At 44.8% G+C, this 18,165-nt stretch overlaps 1 protein-coding gene across 1 annotated transcript in view; it reads right to left on the bottom strand.

The window, feature by feature from the left end:
* LOC146072956 (uncharacterized) overlaps positions 1 to 18,165 on the bottom strand; it is a 67,032-nt gene that overhangs the window by 35,512 nt on the left and 13,355 nt on the right. The window contains exons 4-6 of the mRNA XM_083180127.1: positions 14,174 to 14,239; positions 4,459 to 4,512; positions 1,631 to 1,663 (exon numbers count right to left, since the gene is read on the bottom strand). Of these exons, the coding sequence (XP_083036253.1) occupies positions 1,631 to 1,663; positions 4,459 to 4,512; positions 14,174 to 14,239 (153 nt within the window). The remainder of the gene's footprint in view (positions 1 to 1,630; positions 1,664 to 4,458; positions 4,513 to 14,173; positions 14,240 to 18,165) is intronic.

Genomic DNA, 18,165 nt, shown 5'->3' with positions numbered 1-18,165 from the left:
ACTGCACTCACCCTGTTAGTTGGATGTTAGGCGCTGCTCTGCCTTAAGGGTGTCCCAGACCCTTTTGGTTCACAGATAATGTTTGGTTGATGGGCATGAGCACTGCCTGTATTTGTTTGAATGTTATGAGTGTAAGAAGCTGAAGAATAAGAAGAGATAAATATTTGTCACAATAAACTGTACAATTTACTCAATTAATCATGAAAAAAATATAGGTGTACATAGAAATACAATCAAGAAATGACAGGAAAATTAAAAAAATAAGTTCTGATTCAAAATGATTCATTATTGTTTATTATTATGATTAATATTGTTTGGATGGCGGTGGGTTGCAAAACAAATCTATAGGTGAGGGGGTATGGATATTGTGGGCTTAATTGGTGACAAAATTTCCAATCAATTGGGGACCCCCTGTAGGTGTGCCAAACACCAGTTAAGCCCATAATATCCACACACCCCATCTATAGATTTGTTTCGCAAATCCACCCCATCCAAAAAATTATCAATTTGAATCAGAACTTATTTTTAGTCCTACTTTCATTTCTTGATTGTATTTCTATGTACACCTAGATTTTTTTTCACGATTTATTGATTAAATTGTAAACTTTACCTAGGCAAATCTTCATCTCAGTCTTATTTTTCAACTTCTTACACTCCTAACATTCAAACAAATACAGGTAGCGCTCATGACCATCGACCAAACATTATCAATGTACCTGTTGATGCTTGCAATGGCTGGATCGGTGGATTGGTCCGGTGGGTGTAGGGAAGAATTTGGCCCATTGCACCCATTCCCAGTGATCTGGGTAGACTGCGTCATGTCATGACATCACAAGGCTGAGCCCGCAGACCTGCTCCCGCTCTCAGGTGCTGCCCACTGTTTGGTAGAGACGCCAGATGTCAGAGAATGCTGTGAAACTCTGTGGTGGGAGCGATTAATTTTTCATTAATTATGGCGCGGTAAGTAACACCCACCCTGGTCTCCATGCACTCAGCACCTGTAATTACATTCCCTAGAAACTGTACCATTGCTGTCATTGAGTATCATTGCAAACACATTTTAGCATTATTTTTAACAAATTAAAATCTTAGGTCTTTGGCACAGCATAAAATTAAATTTTAAAGCAATTTTGGAAATAAAAAAACGCAAGTTTTTCCCGGGCAACGCCCGGGCGGGTCAGCTAGTATATAATATAATGCTTGTGCCGTGTGAAGGAGACTTTGGCTTTAGGCTGCCCAGTGGGCGCTGTAGCACAATGTACACAAAGAAAGGGTTCCATCAGTAAGTTACATTGGCACAGCCATCTGGCAGTCACCTTAACCACTTTACCCGCACAGTACATCAGGAGGGGTGATAGCTAACAAACATGGCATAAATAAGGCCTTAATTTTATCCCTCAGCTGTCATCTGCAAGCTCCCCCCCCCCCCCCCCCCTCACCACCAGTCCTGGCGCCATAGGCTGCATCCATTTCAGCCTTTTGGTTATTCAGGTACCGGATAATACAGTCCTGGTCCTTTGTATGATTGCAATATTTATGGAATTTCATTGTCACTGCATGGCACTGAAGACACCTTATCATGCCCTATACTGTAAATGTTAATAGTAATATTAATAAATTAAAGACTTACCACAATTGCTGCTTTAATTTCAGCAGTAGTATCCTAAACAAATCAGAAAACAACAGAAATAAAACACATAAATAAAAAATCATAAACTATATTTTAAGAAATAAAATATTTCTGTGACAGGATAGATTACATCAGGGCTGGGCAATAGCGGCCCTCCAGATGTTGATGAACTACACATCTCAGCATGCCTTGCATCAGTTTTAGCATGGCCACATAGCAAAACTGATGCAAAGCATCCTGGGATGTGTAGTTCATCAACAGCTGGAGGGCCACTATTGCCCAGCCCTGTATTACATGGTATGCAACAGTAACATAGTTAGGAGAGGTCTCTCTTTTATTATCTAGTTACATAAGATATATTACAAGTATTTGGTCTTTTTTACACTACTGTATTATGCCATCTCTGTATTCTCCCAGAAACAGAGAATTCCAGCATATACCCTCATTGTTGACTATGCATGAACATAACTAGACCTTTTGTGCGCCCTATGGAAACATCCTGAAGGCAACAAACCCCCCCTCCCTAATAGAGATGAGCGAAGGATGGCATGCACTGGCAGGATAGACACCAAATGGTCAGTTATCTGTATACAATAAAATATATGTCTACATGGGGGGGCGTTCACCATCCTAATTGTTGGGATGATGGCATTCAAAATAACAATGCCAGCATACTGACTATTGCCAGGAGACCTTCACCAGAATCCTGACAACAATGAAGATACTGGCACCGGAATCCTGACTGCCAGTATACTGATCCTAAGTATTCCGGGGCATGTTAGGATTAGGCATTAGGGTTGGATTTAAGGTTAGGCTACGAGAAGAGTGTGGTTAAGGTTAGCCTGTGGCTAAGCAAAGATTTGGCTGTGGGGAGGGAGAGTTAGTCACTTAAAAGGGGAGGTTAAGATGCAGGTCAGGAGGAATAGGATTAGGCAATGGGGTACAGGGTTATGGTTAGGCACTAGTGGGAAGATTAGGATCAAGCTGTGGGGGGGGGGGGGTGGAGGGGAAGTATACTTAAGTGATCCCTTTCAGGTTTCAATCCATCAAAATACTGGCGCCGGTATTCTGACCACCACCAATCCCCACTGCCAGTTATCCGTATGTATCACAACACAGGGAGCACACAGCAGCAGAACCCCAAGCAGCCAGTACACAGCATGCTAATACATGGCATGCCAATGGCCCCTCCTTTCAGCACACTGCAGGTCTCCACCACCCTGTCTCTTGTACTGACCTGAACCAGCAACATCAAGCCTGCATAAACTGAGCAGAGCATCAATGGAGGCACCACCTTACCTGCAGCAGACAGAATGGCCAGAGGCAGAGGCCACACCTCATTCCCTCCCCTAGAGATCTGGCAGTGGTGAACGGCACCCCTTTCAGATGCAGACAGCAGCCCCTCAGTACAAGGCAGACCGATTTGGCTTGTGGGGGCATGTCACTACTCACCCAACTTGCCGCTCTGTCACTGCTCCAACCTGTGGTCTCTACCTTCCACCCATATCCTGGTGGAGTGTCAGAGACTCATGAGATAATGTCATCCCTTCACTAGACCAGTAGTTGGCACAGAGGCAAGGAGTACTGTTACTCCCGTTGAACCCACTCCTACCCTATCTGAATGACCAGCCACCATTTGCCTGCCCCCTGGGTTTTAATTAAAGTAAAAAAAAGTCTCAACTGATGCAGGAGGTTCATTGCTTTGCCAGCGCCTTAGCTGATGTGCCCCATAGTAATAGCATTCCCTGCACCCTCCATAGTTATGCAACTGCTCTAACGGATTAATATAGACTTCAATTGAAAATAAATTTCATGAAAGGGGAACAGAAATCTTTTAATTAAAATATTACTCCTGAAATGATTTATTGGAAAAAACTGTAAAATTACTTTTTTTGCATTGGTTTATATCAGAGCAAGACTCAGCTAAGAGAAAGCAGTGACATATAAGGCAAGGTTGTCTACCCTCCCGGAATGGCTGGGAGGCTCCTGAAAATCAGGTCCCCCTTTCAGCCCGGAAAGGTGGACAATCCTTCCGGATACCGGCGTCACCGCCCCAAATCTCCCTGGCCGCAGTGGTAAAATTACCACGAATCACAGCTTTTCGGAGAAGGGGGCAGGGCTAAAGATACAAGTACATCTGAAGATGAATGGGACATTATGGCCCTTATTCAGATCTGATCGCAGTACAAATTTGTTCTTAAAATTGACAAAACCATGTGCACTGCGGGTGGGGCAGATTTAACATGTGCAGGGAGAGTTAGATTTGGGTGGGGTGTGTTTAAAATTAAATCTTAATTGCAGTGTAAAATAATGCAGCCAGTATTTACCCTGCACAGAAAGAAAATAACTCACACAAATCTAACTCTCACCTGCAGTGCACATGGTTCTGTCCATTTTGAGAACAAATTTGTACTGCGATTAGATCTGAATAAGGGCCTATATTTCTAATAGATGCGCTTGTGCTTATACTGCATCTGTGAAAATTATTTTACAGTATACTATAAGTCAATTTACTAACTTCTGTATGTGAAAATTCTGAAATAATTGCACAATGCATGTGTAAAAATATTTAGTCGATGTGAATGAACAGCCATTCTGTGATTTTACAGCACAATCTAGAAAGCTGGCACTAAGTAATGCTAACAGAAATGATGAATTTTATTTTACATACCATATACAAAGTCCTACACAAAAATATTTAAATATGCCTTATCAAACCTGAAAAATTACAAAATGCACTACATTTGGCTTCAATATTATATAAAACTTCAGAGACGGTTTTCTTGTGTGAGTAAATACAATCATTTTAATATAATAAATAGGCTTACCAGTAAGCTTACAACAGTATTTAAGGTAGTTTTAGTTGCAGCGGCAACGGTAGCCTGGAATAAAAAAATAAAAAAAATTAGAGAATGACAATGTACATTAATACATTTGCTGTTTTGAGGTAAATGTTCAACAGCATGAAAAACTATTTTTAATCAAATGGAATATAAATTGCTATAATTGTGCCTCCAGCTAATGATAATTGAGGAAATATGGTCTACTATATAAATATGATATTTATTTTACAATATTATGCAACTTTTACTAAATAAGTTTCCAAGGAAATATTGTTTATTGAAAGTTGTATAAATATATGTTACTCTCATTATAGTATGCATACAGGGTGCTGTGTGTGCAGTGCACATGGGCACCCGGGAGCCTATATTACACACCTTGCACCTATTTTTTTCAAATACTCACTTCTCCGGAGTCCCACTTAGGCGGCAGCACCTCTTCACAAATCATCAACAAAATGGTGTGTGGGCCACTTTATTCGGTGCATGTACAGCAGAGCCGGCCCTAGCCTAAATTACGTCCTAGGCAAGATTTTGACTGTTGCCCCCTAGCACCGCCACTAGTTCCGTCTCTGACCCTGCTCCCCTTTCCCAGCACCATCAACCCTCATCATAGCAGTCATCATTTTGGTGTCCCTACCCGCAATATTTTAAATAGAACCAGCGCACCCATTCGGTGCCTTTTTTGCTGAAAATTCATCTTATTTGCAATGTTATGACCAGCACACACAAGGAGCTTCTGATGATTAAATTGATATGCAGCATGCCTATATTCTGTGTGCGACTGTGGTTGTACCTGCATATGGAATGCTATGTTACAGTGATTTCCATGAATACACTATTTCATATGCAGATACAGCCTCACTCACACACAGAATATAGGCATGCTGCATATCATTTTAATCAGCAGAAGCTGCTGATGCCCCTAGGCATTCCAAATGCCCTAGGCAATTGCCTAGTTGGCCTATGCCTAAGGCCGGCTCTGATGTACAGTAAGGAACAATCTAGGAAAATGGCCACCATTTCTGCACATGCCTAATACAATGTTTGCCAGCTAGTACTAAGGCTATCTTGCTTCCGGCTACAGAACAGGCGGTCCAGATGTTGGCACATTTCCCTCCTCCTCTGTGAATACATCCCTGGTTACACGCAACAGTCACATCTCATGCAACAATGCAAGGTTGCGCTTTCCCTGACATGAATTTTTGTGACACTGTGTAGTCCTGCAAGAAGTACAATTTTGCTTTATATACTGTAGTTAAAAAAAAATGTTTTTATTTTATATACAGTATAATAGAATTAGGGCACTCACCAATCAGCAGTCAAAACACTCTTTTTATTGCTTCATGTTTAAAGCACAATAAGGCGATTTTACGGACAAAAAATGCCCTTAAATCATGGCATCCAAGTCCCAAACCAAAGTGCAATGTCGGCTTATTGTGCTTTAAACATGAAGCAATAAAAAGAGAAGTATTTTGACTGCAGATTGGTGAGTGCCCTAATTCTCTTATACTGTGGATTTGGACTATATTTTACATATATGCCTGATGGGAGCACCACAAATGAGGATTACCTACCCGTGAGTGAATTGGATATATAACTGAGCACATATTTATTGTTAGGAGCCATTATAAATGGCTAATTTCTGTCTTGTCTGTTCTGTCTTGTGTTCAGTCTGTGTTTGGTATTTTACTCTCTGGTGGTCTCCGGTGGTGGGTATGTGCCATTGTGGCTCAATCTTCTGTGAACTTTATTATGCACAAGCCTGAACTCGTTATCCCTGCTGGGAGTTGGGCTGATTTGTTCACAGGTGTCTTAATCTCCTGAGCCCTTTATAATGCATTCTGCCCAGCACTACCCTGCCAGTTATAGTTCCTAATTGTTACTGCAGTACTGTTTGTCTAGGTTCCTTCTTCAGAGTGTTCCCAGTCACAGACCTTGTATCCAGCGTTGTACATAGCCTGTAAGTGTGTTACTGGTTCCCAGCCGTGTCCTGCTCTGTCCTGAGGTCCTGTGCTCCTGTTGCAGTGACTCCTTGCCTGAGTCTGACGTGCTTTTCCTTCAGATAAGTCAGGGGTCCCCCTGCAGTGTTTTTCTATTGTTAACATACTGCTACCATCACTGCATTGTTGCAGTTGCTCGTGCAGGTGGTCAGGTTTGTCCTGTAAGGGTTCACTCCCTCCCTGTGTGGGTAGTCAGGGTTTTTTGTATTTACAACCTCAGTGTATTGTTGCACCCGTGGGGTTATTTTTCCCACACATTGGTAGGCTGGGTGTGTACGCTATCTCACCCCACCTTGCCATGTATCCCACTTCCTGTGGGCCACCTTGTCCCACTCAAGACCAGGTGGCATCGGACTGGGGCTGGACCTAATTCAGACCCACAAACATGGATGTTATTGGTGAAGCCTTAGCCCACAGGAGGCCAGCAGAACCGTGGAATCACGGCAACCGGGTCCACACACCCAGTCCTACCTTACACACACACACACACACACACACACACATATATATCAAATTTAGTACTGGGGAATATGGAGAATGTACCTCTCACTCCCCCTTCTCCCTCACCCCTGCAGCTCGCACCCCACTTTCTCCTTTCTGTGCTCACCCTTAAAGCACTACCCAAAAGTGTGGATTCTGGGAGCGATGCTGTGGTTTTATCAGAAACCCCCTGTTAACGAGCATGTTACCCCCAGGTAATGAGCAAGAAACAGTTCTTATCTTTCTGTTTCCTAATGAGGGTTACTATCCTCCTTCTTCCAATAAAAAGACCAATAATACCCATTAAAATCAATGAGCCTTTCTGTCAATGACCTATTATTATTATTATTATTATTATTATTATTATTATTATTATTATTATTATTATTATAATTTTATTTATAAGGCGCCACAAGTGTTTCGCAGCGCCGTACAAAGGAACAATACAGGGAAACAAAACTTGGCATAACATTGAATAAATAACAAAAATACAGTACAAATAAAGAGCGCCACAGATCAATACACATTACAGCTTGGATATAAGTAGTGAGGACTCAATCAACATACAACTAGAGGCTTGAGGCCAATGATGGAGAGGAGTATGCAGATGAAGATGGTCACTGAGTGTTGGAGTAAAGGAGAGCTGTGAGTGAAATGTGAAGAGAAGTGGGCTTTGACAACAGGAGGGAAGAGGGCCCTACTCGGAGGAGCTTACAATCTAGTAATGACCTAGTCCTTTGTTTAAAATGTTTCGGTTCTGGGAGAAAACCCAAGCAAAGGTTACTGGCGAGGACAGGCCAATCCCAACCCTGACTCTGTTAATCGCTCCAGAGATTATAGGCACCTGCAGAGCTAAGACTTCATCTAAAATTGCCACGTTTGAAGGGGCTGAAATGAGGGGATCTACAAGGCCGGGACCAAGACTCTGAACTCCGGCAGGACTGGAAATAATGGCTTTCTGACACAGGCAGGATTTCAGGCACACGGCAGGTATGCTTACAGGACTCCTCAGACACAGGCTTGAATAGGACCAAGACTCCATTATGTCACTGCCTCCTTCATCTTGGGACCTCCTAACTGCCAAAACAACACCATTTTCACCCCCTTCCATTGCCCCCTCCTTCTTCACAAAAAAGTCATAATTACAAATTTGACTTAGGTCGACAGTCATTAGGTCAACACTGTTGGGTCAACAGGCAACAAGGTCGACAGGGTCAAAACCAGCAGTCTTTCTTTCTGAAATTGGACTCTTATATCTCCCGGGTCCACCAAGGCGAGGTCATAATGGCTGGGGAATTCAATGAAGTGTTGGATAGCTCTGTAGATAGATCTCGATCATCGGCGCGCCCTGTGCCCAGCTCCCAGTCCTCAAACATCACCTCCTTTATGATTTCCTTCACTTATATGATCTTTCTGTTAGAGACTACACATTTTTTCTCTTCAGTCCACAAGGTATACTCCAAAATAGATATGATCCTGCTCAGCCGTGACCTCTGTACCAAATTAATTTAGGATAGCGTCCTCCCTATGATTTGGTCTGATCAATATCCAATTTTTTCTGACCTTTCTAATCTTTCCTCCCACCCTCCCCCTCCAGCTGAAGAATTAATGATTCCCTCCTTCATAATCCTGACTTAAATCCTACCTGACTGTCTACTTCCAAATGAATACCTCCCCTGATATATCTCCCCTTACTGTGGGAGGCTCATAAAGCCGTTATGAGAGGCCACTTAATTGCTATGGCATCCCACTATAGAAAGTGAACTGAATCCCATTTTATTACTTTGACAAGCAACCTCCAGGTCCTTGAAAGACAGCACAAAACTTCCCCTTCGCAGGAGAACCTAGACCTCCTCGTCAAAGCTAGATCTGACGTAGCTTTACTCCTCTCTGAGCATACAGCCAAGGCTCTACAATGACTGAAGCAGACATTCTACGAGAAAGGTGACAAAGTGGTAGCTTCTAGACTACGAGCCCAGCTAGCCCAAAATAATATACTACCTACTGTATAAAAACGCGATATGGAGCCCTTTCCTTCTCCCCTGAGACAATTTGTAGGGAATTTCGAGGCTTTTACTCGAATGTTTACAACCTAAAATCCTGAACGGGTTGCCCAGAACCCTCTGTTGATGACACAACATTTCCTTCAACGTGCCTGTTTGCCTAAACTAACTGCCCAGGCATCTGCCCAATTGAACCTATATATTAAATATGAGGAAATCTGTGCTGTACTTAAAGACCAGAAAACCTCTAAAGCTCCTGGCCCAGATGGTTTCTCAGTAGCCTACTACAAAAAAATTGCCACTATGCTGATCCCACATCTGAGATCTTTGTTTAATGCTGTACTTCATGGTGCCTTCTTTTCTAAAACCATGCTTGAGGCTAGAATTGTAGTGATTCATAAGGAGGGGAAGGACCCCCAAGACTGTGCTAGCTATAGGCCAATCTCACTCCTCAACTCTGATATTAAATTATATGCCAAAATTTTGGCCTCACGACTAAATGGGGTACTTCCTGGCCTGGTACACTATGACCAGCTAGGGTTTATCCCTGGTCATCAAGCTAGGGATAATACTAGGCGAGCGATTGATCTAATCCAAATCCTAAACAGAAGACAGTTTCCTTCTTTTATTCTTTCTCCAAACGCTGAGAAGGCATCTGAAAGCATCTCCTTGCCTTTCTATTTAGCACTTTGCAAGCTTTTGGTATATCTGATGAATTCCTTGCTGGAATGTCAGCCTTATACTCCACCCCTATAGCTAAGGTTTTCACCAATGGGCTCCTCTCAGATTCCTTCCCTCTGACCAACGGTACGAGACAAGGCTGCCCCCTCCCTCCATTAGTGTTTGTTTTAGTGATAGAGCCACTAGCAGCTATGATCAGACTTTCTGATAAAGTCCTTGGTGTGAAGGTTGGCTCTCTAGAGTTTAAAGTCTCCCTATTTGCTGACTATGTCCTCTTGTCCCTTACCCACCCTCATACTTCACTCCAAGTCCTTACCGATATTATCTTAGAATATGGAGAGCTATCAGGTTATAAAGTGAATTTGCTCATCCATGTGCCTCCTGACTTAGGGTCTATCCTAAGCTCTGCCCACTCATTTAATTGGCAGGCTCGTCAGATTATATACCTAGGAGTATTTATTACCTCCCATTACAACCTTTTGTACTCTAAAAATATTCCTCGAATCCTGTCCAAGCTTAAACAGAACCTTGCTAGGTGGAAACCGCTTATTATTTTGTGGCTGGGCAGGATCGTGGCTATTAAAATGAATGTGATACCCCAACTACTGTATATGTTCCAAACTTTAACTACAGTATAAACATCCCAGTTAAAGTTCATAATGATGTCCATTCTGCTCTCCTGAGATTTGTTTGGAGTGACAAGACCCCCAGAAATGCCTTTTCTGCTCTTAAAATGCCTAGATCTAAGGGTGGTATGGGCTATCCTCTGGTAAAGCTTTATTACCTGGCCAGTCACTTAAGCCAGGTGGTTGCTATCTTTGCTCCTCCACAATCTATCTCTTGGTTAGACTTGGAGGCTGCTTATTTGGGGGTTCGTTCTTTGGCCTCGTTATGGGGTCTGTCCAAGCCTCATAGATCTGTGCTGGCTACCCCCCTGCCATCTCTTAAATTCTATGTGGCGATCTGGGATTCTTCTTATTCTACCTACAAAGTCTCCTCTGCTTGCTCTCCTCTTACTCCTCTGTGGAGTAATCCTGCTTCCCCCCCCAGGTAACTCCCCCCCATCTATTCAAAACATGGAGCCTAGCTGGCCTCCGGGTAGTTTATGACCTTACTGCACAGGGGTCATGGGCTTCTGTAGATGATATCAAACACTCATTTCCCTCCCTGTCTCCTCCATTTTTCAAGTATTTCCAGCTCTGGCATTTCCTTCTGTGTCTGACACGCTCCTTACCCTCACCCCATTTGAGTCTCAAGGTGACATTCTATGGGATCGCAGATTTTGCCGCAAAATCGCACTTTTATAAAGTGCGATTTTAACTCGCGCCGGAACTCGCATCCAGATGTTTTCCCATTGAAAAGTATAAAATGTGCATATTTAATGAGATGCAAATTTGGAAAATGTGTCTTAAATTCGCCAGACCAGGTTCTGATACGCGAGTTGTCCTGAACCCTGCACAGATCATTGAGATCTGTGCATGGTTCTGTGGTAAAAAATGTGTGGTTTTTTTTTCTTGAAAAAAATTGCGTGGGGGTCCCCCCTCCTGAGCATAACCAGCCCCGGGCTCATTGAGCCGGACCTGGTTCCAAAAATACGGGGGACAAAAAGTGTAGGGGTCCCCCGTATTTCTGGAACCAGCCAGGACTCTTGTACCGGTCCTGGTTCCAAAATTACGGGGGACAAAAAATATGGGGGTCCCCCGTATTTTGAAACCAGCACCGGGCTCCAACAGCCCGCAGTGTCATGCCACAGCCGGGGGACACTTTTTACATAAGTCTCCCGGCCGTACCATGAGCACCGTGGCTGGCCAGCCAAGGACGGGGTACCTGGAGGAGTGGGGACCCCCCCAATAAAGGTGTCCCCCCCCCAAGGCTTCACCCGTCCAGGGCTGAAGCCCGGGGCTATCACCGGCGTCCCTGGCCAGTGGATGCCGGCCTGATGGTGGAAAATCTTTCAATCCTAACATTGCTTTATACAGGAGAACTACAAGTCCCAGCAGACCTCCCCCACAGGCTGGGACTTGGAGAACAACAAGTCCCAGCATGCGGGGCATTAATGGGCCCGCTGGGACTTGTAGTCCACCTGTAAAAAGAATGTTAAAATAAACACACACAGAAAAGTAAAACTTTATTACATACACACACACACATCTCACTTTTACAACCACATACTCACCGATCCAGGATCCAGCGCTGGTCTCCCTTCTGCTGCAGAACCGGTCAGCCCGCACTATCAGCGGGCTGAACCGTCTTTCTCTGATGGAGCTAACAGCTTCTGTTGCGCTGTCCCAGCGCAACAGAGGCTGAGAGCGTCTTCGGCTTATGCGTCTCCATGGAGAGACGCAACGCCCAATCACTCTCTCAGCCTGTGTCAACGCGACAGAAGCTGTTAGCTGCATCAGAGACAGCCGGTTGTCCCCACTGTCAGTGCGGGGGTAGCCGGCTCTGCAGCAGAAGGGAGACCAGCGCTGGATCCTGGATCGGTGAGTATGTGTTTGTAAAAGTGAGATGTGTGTGTGTGTGTGTGTGTGTGTATGTAATAAAGTTTTACTTTTCTGTGTGTGTGTTTTCTTTTGACATTCTTTTTACAGGTGGACTACAAGTCCCAGCGGGCCCATTAATGCCCCGCATGCTGGGACTTGTGGTTCTCCAAGTCCCAGCCTGCGGGGGAGGTCTGCTGGGACTTGTAGTTCTCCTGTATAAAGCAATGTTAGGATTGAAAGATTTTACACCATCAGGCCGGCGTCCACTGGCCAGGGACGCCGGTGACAGCCCCGGGCTTCAGCCCTGGACGGATGAAGCCTTGGGGGGGAAACCCCTTTATTGGGGGGGTCCCCACTCCTCCAGGTACCCCTTCCAAGGCTGACCAGCCACGGTGCTCATGGTACGGCCGGGGGACCTTATGTAAAAAGTGTCCCCCGGCTGTGGCATGACACTGCGGGCTCTTGGAGCCCGGTGCTGGTTTCAAAATACGGGGGACCCCCAGATTTTTTGTCCCCCGTATTTTTGGAACCAGGACCGGTCCAAGAGTCCGGGGCTGGTTTCAGAAATACGGGGGACCCCTACACTTTTTGTCCCCCGTATTTTTGAAACCAGGTCCGGCTCAATGAGCCCGGGTTGGTTATGCTCAGGAGGGGGGCCCCCGACCCCATTTTTTTTTTAATACAAACCCAAAATCACACATAAGCTCAAATTCGCACATTTTCATGCCTAAAAATCGCACATTTTCATGCCGAAAATTCGCCCATTATCGCACTCAATCGCACTTTTCTTGCCGGAACACGCACCTCATTAAATATGCGAATCCAAGGCAAAAATGCAATTTGAAAAAAGTGCAATAATGGGCGAAAAACTGACGTGGGAAAAACTCTCATCCCATAGAACGTCACCCTCTATGTCTGAATTGTCTTCTACGCAAGGGCCTGATCTCGTTGGTCTATTCAATGTTAATTGAAGTAACTGCTGTTTCTCTTAGCTGCCATGAAAGGGATTGGAAGATGGACCTGGGGCTGCCTCCTAATGACTCTTGTTGGGATGAGGTGCGAGAAGGCATAGCTAAAAGCTCTATCTCTACCCAACTTAAAGAAACATCTTAAAAACTATACTATAGATGGTACTATACCCCCATGAGGCTTTCCATAATGTTTCCCTCTTCTACGCCTGTGTGCTGGCGTAATTGTGGCCAGAGAGGAACGCTCTTCCATATTTGGTGTACGTGTCCTTCTATTTCCTCTTTTTGGACTAGGATAGCCCTGCTCCTGAAATCTATTTCAGGTATCCCATTCTCCCTAGACCCATGGTCGTTCCTTCTTGCTCGCCCTTTTCCTGACTTAGACTCTTCCATGAATAAGTTACTATCCCATATCCTAGCCGCGGGCAAATCCCTAATTGCTAAAAACTGGAAATCCCCTACCCCCCCCCCCCCCATCCCACAGAATTGGCCCTAACTAACTATGTCTGGTCCATAGCTGCAATGGAAAAGATCATCTATTACCTCCATGATCGTCCCTATAAATTTGATATTGTCTGGGGTCCTTGGCTTCGACATATGGCTCCCGTATCAACTCATTTTGTTACCTGTGCCTGCTCTTAGAGTGTTTCTATGGATGGAATGGTTATTTGTACTCCTTAGGGGCTTCACCTCTTTATCACAGTGAGTTTACCTTTGTTGTTTTTGTATTATCTATATCCTATTATATATGCAAGGAATCATAATGTATTTGTACCTGTTCCTGTCCCTCTTCTCCCTCGTCTCTCCCCTTTCCCCCTCCCTTCCTCTCTTCCCTCTCATTTCCTCTCATTTCCTATCTGCATCACCCTTCTGGTTTCTTTTTTTTTTTACTTGTTCTAGTTTTAATATGGAAAAAAAGAGAATGGTATCTTTGTTGTACCTAATGTGACTATACTATGTATCGATTCTCTTAGAAAATAAAGAGTTAAAAAAAATAATATATGTAATATATATATATATATATATATATAATTACAAATGTCTGTATTTCCCTCCTATTATATAGACAAAAGGTATACAATTACCAAAAGAGTGATTAGCTGATCAGCTGCACAGTTCATTCTTGTTGGCATCTCATCTGGTGGGCAATTCTGCAAATAAAATAAAGAGCATATGTTCTTTTGTTGCATGCCATATTTGTTATTGACTTATATTTTATACAGTGAATCATGTTATAACTGCATTTTATTTAAAACTTCCAAAGGTTCCTGCTGAAATGAATTGCCTTTATTTAAAATGTAATAGTTTATTTGTCATGTGACTATGGTTGACATTGTAATCCTGGACACTGTGGTGTAATAATAAATCAGTAGCAATCAAACAAATCATTTAAACATGTAAATATATTGAAACCTGACAAGTGGGAAACCTATAGCGCTGCCAAAATTTTTGCAGCTAAAAACCTGTTATACCCCTTTCAGACCGCAATGCCGGGTCAGACCTGGGATTGTCCAAACCGGCACCAACATGGGTGCGGTGCATTCATTCTAAACCTGGGTCGCCCATTATACAGGGGACGTCCAAGTTTAACCCTGCCAGTTTGCTCGGGCCGGGTTATGGACAATAACCCAGATTGAGGATACGTTGTGCAAGGGGTATTAGTGATACTGTCAAGTACCCCGAGCCGCAAGGCGGAGGGAAGTCTACTGAGGGTCTCTCCAAACCTTCGGGTGCGGAGGACCCACCGTCCTAACCCTTCCGGGGGTTGAGGAATGAGGGTCTCTCTAAGCTTCGGCGAAGAGGACCCACCGTTCCCTATTTTCCCCTCTTCGGCCTTATGGTTGAGAGGGGTTAGGGGAAAAACGGGGCCCTGTCTCCTTCGGGAGACGGACCCATTCGATCGCACGGCCTCCTTTGCACGTGTTTAGGCACAGCACTGGTGGTGGGGAGCACACCTCGTGCTCCTGAGTTTTTTCAAACTCATTAGTGATACTGTCAAACCCCTTTAACTCGGACTGATTTTTAGGAATAATCACTTCTTTACCTGAGCTGATTGCTGCTAGAGCCTCTAGATTGAGATTAGTACAGATTATTAGCCACTGCCTTTTGAGTCATGTCCGTGTCAAAACACGTAATTGACTCCTTCATTAGCCAAATATTATTAGAGATCGACGCCTCTTCTGTGCCCTTCATGGTGCTCAACAGTGGATTTACAGCGTACATCTCCATAATTATCAGTAGCTTTGCTCACCAGTAGGTTAACAGAAGTACAAGCAAACAGGTGTCAGTGGGAGCTTCGAATACAGTGCACTGGGCACGGACTACCCCAGAGGGCCCTGAGGACTCTTGGGTTTCCTGACTTCATGGCGTTTACCTGTCTGTACATTGCTACAAGATAGGAATACTGGTGTCTCCCACCCTACCCATAAGTACTGTGGACAATATAGAGTGGAGACATGGACTTGAAAATCCTCACCACATACAAGTGTGCACACCGATCTCCAGCCAGCCACATTGCCAGATTAAGGCTCCATGTGGCTCGGGGTACTTATGACAAGGGGAGCTCCTAACAATGACTATGGGCTAGATTTAATAGTGTCAGGATTTATTTTTAAGGGGCAATCATTTACAAGGCATGGTTTTGATTGGTAAATGATTGCCCCTTTAAAAAAACGGTACTTGTTTCCTGGCACGGCTCCAGAGATTTTTATCTCAAGCATCGGGACCTAAAAAATTGCGTCGATCGCATCACTTGCAACCAAATCGCATGCGATCGACGCGATCAACGCGATTTTTACATTGGAATCAATGAAAATGGTCCCTGAGACCCGATTTTACATTGTGCCCAATGTTAAAAGCCCCCGAAATCCCAAATTTAATTGCATACCCCCCCTCATGGGTGAAATGCCACCCATTGTTAACACCACCCCACGATGAACGCCAACCTGAAGCGTGGCGAGCGCAGCGAGCCCACGAGGGGCGTCGGTCCGCGTCCTCCGACCTTTTCATACCCCCACTATCCACGTCGGCGTGGAGTTGACCTTATAAAGTGTGGTGAGCGCATAACTTGTGTGGGACGCGCATATCTTCACAGGTATATGTGTCCGCTCGCCACGCTACGGGCTCGGTGGCTCGCTGCGCTCGCCACACTTTATTAAAAATCAACTCCACGCCGACGTGGATAGTGGGGGTATGAAAAGGTCAGAGGACGCGTACCGCCGCCCCTCGCGGGCTCGCTGCGCTCGCCACGCTTCGGGTTGGCATCAATAGTGGGGTGGCGTTAACAATGGGGGGACATTTCACATATTTAAAACCCATGAGGGTGCATATACAATCAAACATTTGGCCCATTTCCCATTGTTCCCTATGTAAAATCGCGTTGATCGCGTCGATCGCATTGCATGCCATTATAATGGCATGCGATCCACGCGATTTTACCATTGTAAGCTAATTTAACATTGAGCCCTATGTAAAATCGCGTTGATCGCGTCGGTCGCATCGCATGCCATTATAATGGCATGCTATGGACGCGATCAACACGATTTTCTTATTGCCGGCAATAAAGCCAGTTAATTGACAGAAAATCGCATCCATCGAGTCGATCACATACCTAAAGTTACCTTAACTTAAGGTATGCCATCTACCACGACGGACGCCGTGCGAGGAAACAAGTACCAAAAAACCCCCAGAGTTCGGTTGGCATCCCTCACGGGCGCCGAACTCAAACGCTATTACATCCGGCCCATAGACATTTTTTACAGGCACCCTTGTTTTAAATACATACACCTCATACATATACAGGCAGAGCCAGAATAACAATATGGTGGATGGAGCTGCAGCTCCAGCTTCCACATGAAAATAGGCCCATTACCATGACAGCATGGTCGACCTAAAGATGGTCCAGTCATTAGGTTGACACCACTAAGTCGACATGGGTTTAGGTCGACATGTGACAAGGTCAACGGGTCATTAGGTAGCCAGAAGCATTAGGTCAACATGGTCTAGGTCGACAGTCAAAAGGTCAACATGGGGTTTTTCACTTTTTTTGACCCGAATGTCGACACCGTCGACATGGACCCACAATTGAGTGTACATCATCCCCTTTCATGGCTCGCTGTGCTCGCCATGCTTCGGGCATGGTGCCTTGCTGCGCTTGGCACACTATTTTATTCTCCTGCCATGCCCTAGTGGATGATACAGGCATGAAATACTGCCTGTCGGCACATGTCGGCTCAAAAAACAGTAAAAAAAAACATGTCGACATTTTGACTGTTGACCTAGCCCATGTCGACCTAATGCTTGTTGCTACCTAATGACCTGTCATCCTTGTCCCATATCAACCTAGACCCATGTCGACCTTGCAGTGTGTCGACCTAGTTGTGGCCACATGGTTGGCCATAAATCATATGTATCAAAATTGCATTCCTATTTTACACATTTACACAATTTTAGTACTTTTATATACTTAGGGAGACACTGGGGGTATAGCAGGGTTACCCACCATTCCGGGAGGGTCCCCCTTCCAGCCCCCCGGAAAGGGTGGCAATCCTCCCACGTATCCCTCCATCTCCCGCGATCTGTCCCTCGGCGGGGGGGGGGGGGTGTCCGTATGTAAAATACCACGATCGCGGCATTTTAGCCGAGCAGTGCAATGCCTGAAATACCGGCATTGCACAGCGGGGGGGGCGGGGCTAAAATGGCAGGACAGCATGCATGTGGCCCCGCCCCTGAACCGCCTCTTTTTGACTCCCGGAGATGGCCCCTGCCTAACAGAGCTAGCTGCCCTCTCCCGGAGAGGGCAGCTCAAAAGTCGGCAAGTGTGGGGTATAGTGTATGGGTTTTACATGCCTACATGTCATTGGCCTCACCTACTCCATTTCTTATTATAGGCCCTTGAACATTTTCAGTTCCAGGCCCATTAGGCCCTGAATCTGTCCCTGAACACACATACACACACACATAGCCTGTATGCATAAATACACACATAGCATACATATACACACACAGGATACTTAAAATTCTGAAATTATATATGATGACCCAGCACTCCTTTACAAAGGTATTACTTGCTGAGATA

Source organism: Crinia signifera, chromosome 4, assembly GCF_055691185.1.
Source record: "Crinia signifera chromosome 4, ASM5569118v1, whole genome shotgun sequence".
NCBI lineage: Eukaryota > Metazoa > Chordata > Amphibia > Anura > Myobatrachidae > Crinia > Crinia signifera.
This window is presented reverse-complemented; position numbering and strand designations above follow the sequence as displayed.